The sequence below is a fragment of the Megalobrama amblycephala genome, linkage group LG15 (assembly GCF_018812025.1).
Source record: "Megalobrama amblycephala isolate DHTTF-2021 linkage group LG15, ASM1881202v1, whole genome shotgun sequence".
Lineage (NCBI taxonomy): Eukaryota > Metazoa > Chordata > Actinopteri > Cypriniformes > Xenocyprididae > Megalobrama > Megalobrama amblycephala.
In genome coordinates, this window is record NC_063058.1 from 4,861,924 (window position 1) to 4,867,327 (window position 5,404).

Consider the following 5,404-nt stretch of genomic DNA (forward strand, 5'->3'; position numbering starts at 1 on the left):
CCTTCCTGACGGAACTCTGCGCCGACACACCTTTCGCTACTAAACAGGATTTTGACGTGACAGACGGCTGCTTTACCGATATCGGATTCAAGACCGTGAAAGCCACAATCGCAGCGCTGCTGCAGCACATCATCAGCAACAAGTTGAAGGAAAACTGTGAGGGCTGTGCCATTGATCACCCCAGCCAGCTCCAACACTCCTGCCTGTTTGAACCACCGACATTTTTCTTCGATACTCACTTTGACGAACTGACCCGCAAGCTGTTTAAACCCAGCCTTCGCCGCGCTATCGCTCACGCGCTACAACGCTGCGGACTAAAGTCGCACCCTCAACGGATTCAAGGAACAACCGGAGCTATTCTGCATGAATTAAAAGAAGAGCCGTACATCGGCAGCAGGCTGCAAGCAATCAGGGACGAGCTTGTGGACGAATCGTGCAAGAAAGCAGTCTACGACGCGGTCGATATCTGGTCGGGTAAACCCCTTACGGATGGAGAGTAACCAGGAAACCGTCAGCAGCACCACCGACACTAACAACATGTGTCTGGTATATAGCATAAAAGATTTTATGGGAAATATGTTCAAAGAACATTACAGAAGAGAACTCGAGAGATTGCTGGAAGAAGTGATCATATTTTCAAATTCTGATGATGAAGAAGAAGAAGAAGATGATGATAATGATGATGAAGATAAGCGTGTAAAGAATCTCAAGAAAGTAATGAAAAATGCTCGAGGAGTGATATGTACATGGGGTAAAATGATCACCGAATGTGCCAATAACGATGAACCGCTTTCTGTTTTAAGAAACGTTCTGGATATAGTGTGTGAAGCAGAGTTGCGTTTTGCCGACATCACATGTATCTGTGCCTTTGTAACTGATGTTTGTGAGGAGTTGGTGTTAAAAGATGCTGATTTCGATGTAAATCCTTTTATTGAAACAGCGGTTGATCATTTCTTAGATTGTGATTTAAAGACATGTCGTGAATTTCTTTTCTGGTTAGAGTGTATCTAACAAAATTTTACTCTTCATACTCTGCATGTAATACCTTGTCTTTCTTATTTTATTGTCTTATTACTCGGAGATAGCTATCATGTATATTTTCTTGTTTTATTACTTTGAGATAGTTGTCATTATCATATATATCCTATCATATATCCTGTAACGATTTTTAATAAAAAGTTTAACGCATACCAGCCTTTGTCTTATTCTTTTGCAAAAGGTTGAGCCGATAACATGGCAGAGCTCATGAAAGATGCTTATTATACACCTTCCAACCCCGGATCATTAGGGGGGAAAAAACGTCTAAAAGACACAGTCTTTAAGGATAGTGGCGTCCGTCTACGCGATAAAGAGGTTTCAGATTGGCTTGCCGGTGAGGACGCTTACACATTACACAGAACCGCGCCTGTGAAATACAAACGCAATAGAGTTGTGGTTTATGGTATCGACGCGCAGTTCCAAGCGGATCTCGTTGATATGACTGCGTATTCCAAGGATAATGATAATAATAAATATTTGTTGACTTGCATCGATGTATTTAGCAAGTATGCGTGGTGTCGTGTACTAAAGAATAAAAGCGGTGCAGAGGTCACTAAGGCGTTTGAGTCTATACTCAAAGAGCGACGTGTACCGCAGAAATTACAGACTGATCAGGGGACGGAATTTTTTAACAAGCGTTTTCAAGACTTAATGAAAAAGCATAACATCACTCATTTCGCAACGGCTACGGATTTGAAAGCTAGCGTCGTGGAGCGTTTTAATCGAACATTAAAAAGTCGTATGTGGAGATTTTTAACGGCCACAAACTCCCACCGGTACATAGATGTTTTACAAGATATTATGGAGGGGTACAACAGCAGTTATCACCGGAGTATTAGGATGCGACCTTTGGACGTCAACAAAGAAAATGAGGCGAGTGTGTTTCAAAACTTGTACGGTGATATAAAGAAGAATGAAAAGGTTTTATTTAAATATAAAGTCGGAGATCTTGTTAGGATCTCTAAAGTGAGAGGGCCATTCGCCAAAGGGTATGAGCAGAACTACACGGAGGAATTTTTCACAATATCCGCATGCATTCCTCGTCAACCACCTGTCTACAGACTATCTGATTACGACGGTGAGATCATCGACGGAGTTTTTTATGAAAAAGAGCTACAAAAGATCATTGTGAGCAAAAACAAGTCGTTTAAGGTGGAAAAGGTTTTAGGGGAGAAAAAACAGGGGAGGTCTACGCTCGTTTTAGTGAAATGGTTAGGATGGCCGTCGAAATTTAATAGCTATATTGACAAAAAAACTCTGGTGGATTTGCAAAAGCCTTAAAACGCGTAAACTCATTACGGATCGGTTCATTCATGTAAAGGCTACTATCATGGAAGATCAAGGTTTCTATGTTACGTTGCCGTGCAACGCATCTTTGGACGTCTATCCTGAAAACCGTATATCTAGTTACAGAACGAGGCTATCTACAACCATCAACTTGAAAGGAAAATGGGATGTTGCGCTTGCTGAAATTGAATATCCTAAAAGTTGGTACACCTTAAGTGATAAGGATGGGGGTTTCACGCTTTACAAGGCCCCACTCCCGACGGAAAAGGAAGGAGATAAACCGGGGGAAAAGAAAAAGATTAGAAAGATATCGGGGACTACTGTAAGGAAGGAATTAAAAATAAATGGTGGATACTACGCGACCATTTACGATGTAATCCTTGGGGTAAATAAGGTTCTTGCAAAGAACGGAGAACTGCGTTATGATGAATTGAGAAACAAGGTGTATCTAGTGGCAATACGTAACATAGCGGTAGGGTTCTATGGAAAACTCGCCACTATTTTAGGGGTGAAGCCGGATGATCCTCTCGGACGTGCGGACTACCATGCTGAAGCTGATTTTACAACGAGTGTTAATACATACGCCCCTTATCAGGCTGATATTAACGCGGGTCTCTATACGATCTACGTTTACACAGACATTATCCAATATCAGGCCGTCGGGGATTCGCACGTCCCCCTTTTGAGATGCGTACATATATCGGGTGAAAACAAGGAAACGGTTAGTGTTAGATACGACAAACCTCATTACGTACCGGTCAACAAGGAGCTCATCACGGACATTGTCGTGGAATTGAAGGACGATCATAACTGCGAAATACCATTTTCTTACGGAAAAGTTGTTGTAAAACTTCACTTTAAACCGTCGAAACATTCTATTCTTTAAAATGAATTATTATAACCCCCGTGAGACGAACGCTGCGGAATATGTCAATTATTACCGAAATCAGGCCGGCGGAGGTCTGCCAGGATACGCAGGGGGCGGAGTTATGTATGGGGCCGGTCTTGGTGGATTGTTCAGAGGTTTGTTTAGGATGGCCATACCATTTCTCAAAAGAGGGTTCAGCATTGCCAAACCTCACCTAAAATCGGCAGCCAAAAATATAGTGACAGACGTAGTCTCGAACGCTCTGTCGAGATCAAATAACGACGACTCTAAACCGCAAGGCGGATCAGGCTTGATGGTAATGGCACGAAAGAGTCTATCTAAACCTCCGGGTATAAGGAGGCGTGGTCGTACCGTGACAAAAAAGAAGAAAACAGCCCGTTCCTTCAAGAAGTTAGCAGTCGGTAGTAGAAAGCGTAAGAAGTCTGTGAAGCGTAACGTATCAGTTAAGCGAACCATTTTCTAACATGGCCTTACTACACCGCATGTCAGGCGAGTGCATCAAGTCTGAATTGGACCTATTCACGGTCCCGCTAACGCAAACTGTTATTGAGAAAAACAGCTATTTAGAAGTTCCTCCATTATCGGCTATATCGGACTCTGCTCCGTTGGAGTTTTTTATCGCCGGAACCGGCGAGGATTATTTGGACCTAAATAACACCTTGGTGTATCTACGGCTTAAAATCACAGCCCCTGATGGCAGCGACCTAGCGGACGACGCAAAGGTCGGTCTAATAAATTACCCCGGAGCAACTATATTTTCGCAAGTCGACGTCAGTCTTGGTGATCGGCTGATATCTCAGAGTTCGAGTACCTATCCATACCGGGCCATAATCGAGAGCCTCATTAATTACGGTAAAGATGCGCTGGAATCACTCTTCTCCGCGGGGCTGTTTTACAAAGATACAGCCGGTCAGATGGACGTGGCGGATCCCGCGGGCGCTAACGCCGGCTTGACAAAAAGAGCTCGATACACAAGCGAAAGCAAGACTGTCGAGCTACTTGCGCCGATTCACAGCGACATTTTCTTTCAAGAAAAATTAATGCTGAACGGCGTTGACATTAAAATTCGCATGATCAGAGGCAAGGATGAATTCTGTCTGATGAAAACTGGTGACCCCGCTTACAAATTAAAAATCATGACTGCGTCACTGTTTGTCAAGAAAGTGTCCGTATCACCATCCGTTAGACTAGGACACGCGCAGGCCTTACTCGGGGCTACGGCCAAGTACCCTATAGACAGGGTATGCCTAAAAAATTTCTCCATACCGGCCGGCAGCCGTGTTTCAAATCAAGAAAATTTGTTTTTAGGAACACTGCCAAAATCTTTAGTTCTGGCTATGGTTGATAACGATTCATTCACTGGAAACTATGGGAAAAACCCCTTTGCATTTAAACATTATGACTTGGAGTACCTGGCAGTCTACGTCGACGGACAGCAATTCCCTGCAAAGCCGCTGCAACCCGATTTTGCAGCGGGGCTGGCGGTACGTGAATTTTACCAGCTGGCTATGGCAACGGGTAGACATCTTAAAAACCAACCGTTATCTATCGACCGCGATGATTTTCTGAACGGATACGCGCTTTACGCCTTTAACCTCACACCTGATGAAGACTGCGGTCAGCACATCTCCCTCGTCAAGTCGGGTAACATCAGACTCGAAGCCCGTTTCAAAAACCCACTGCCGCGCACTATTAATTTAATAGTTTACGCAGTTTTTGACAGCATCGTGGAGCTCTCTAACCGCAGACAGGTTCTGGTCGATTACTATTGAAATGAACACGGTACAACTCACCGCCGTCATGGAAAAAATCATGTGCAAACCACATTTTATCGGTGTTCTACCGTGTGATCAACTCCCTACGGTACCGATAACGAACTTACCTGCAATGACGATAATTAATACGGATCCGGCCCACATGCCGGGCGAACACTGGACCGCTGTTTATTTGGATGAGGACGGACCTAGTTGTTTTTTCGATAGTTATGGCAACCCTCCGGACAGTGATCTCTTTCCACCCACCATCAAAACATTTCTAACAACCAACTCCGCTACCACCCTATATTCAGCCAGACGAGTCCAAGATTTTACATCGGATGCGTGCGGACAGCACTGCGTGTTTTTTCTGTACCACATGGCCAGAGGTGTCGACTATGACAATGTGCTGAGGCTCTACAGCGACGATTATATT

The 5,404-nt window shown here is 44.0% G+C and overlaps 1 protein-coding gene across 1 annotated transcript; it reads left to right on the plus strand.

The window, feature by feature from the left end:
* Positions 1–3,678: 3,678 nt before the first annotated feature.
* Positions 3,679–4,986, plus strand: LOC125247999 (uncharacterized protein F54H12.2-like). Its single transcript, XM_048159551.1, has one exon. It carries the CDS (start codon positions 3,679–3,681, stop codon positions 4,984–4,986), a length of 1,308 nt encoding a protein of 435 aa, XP_048015508.1.
* The last annotated feature ends 418 nt before the right edge of the window (positions 4,987–5,404 follow it).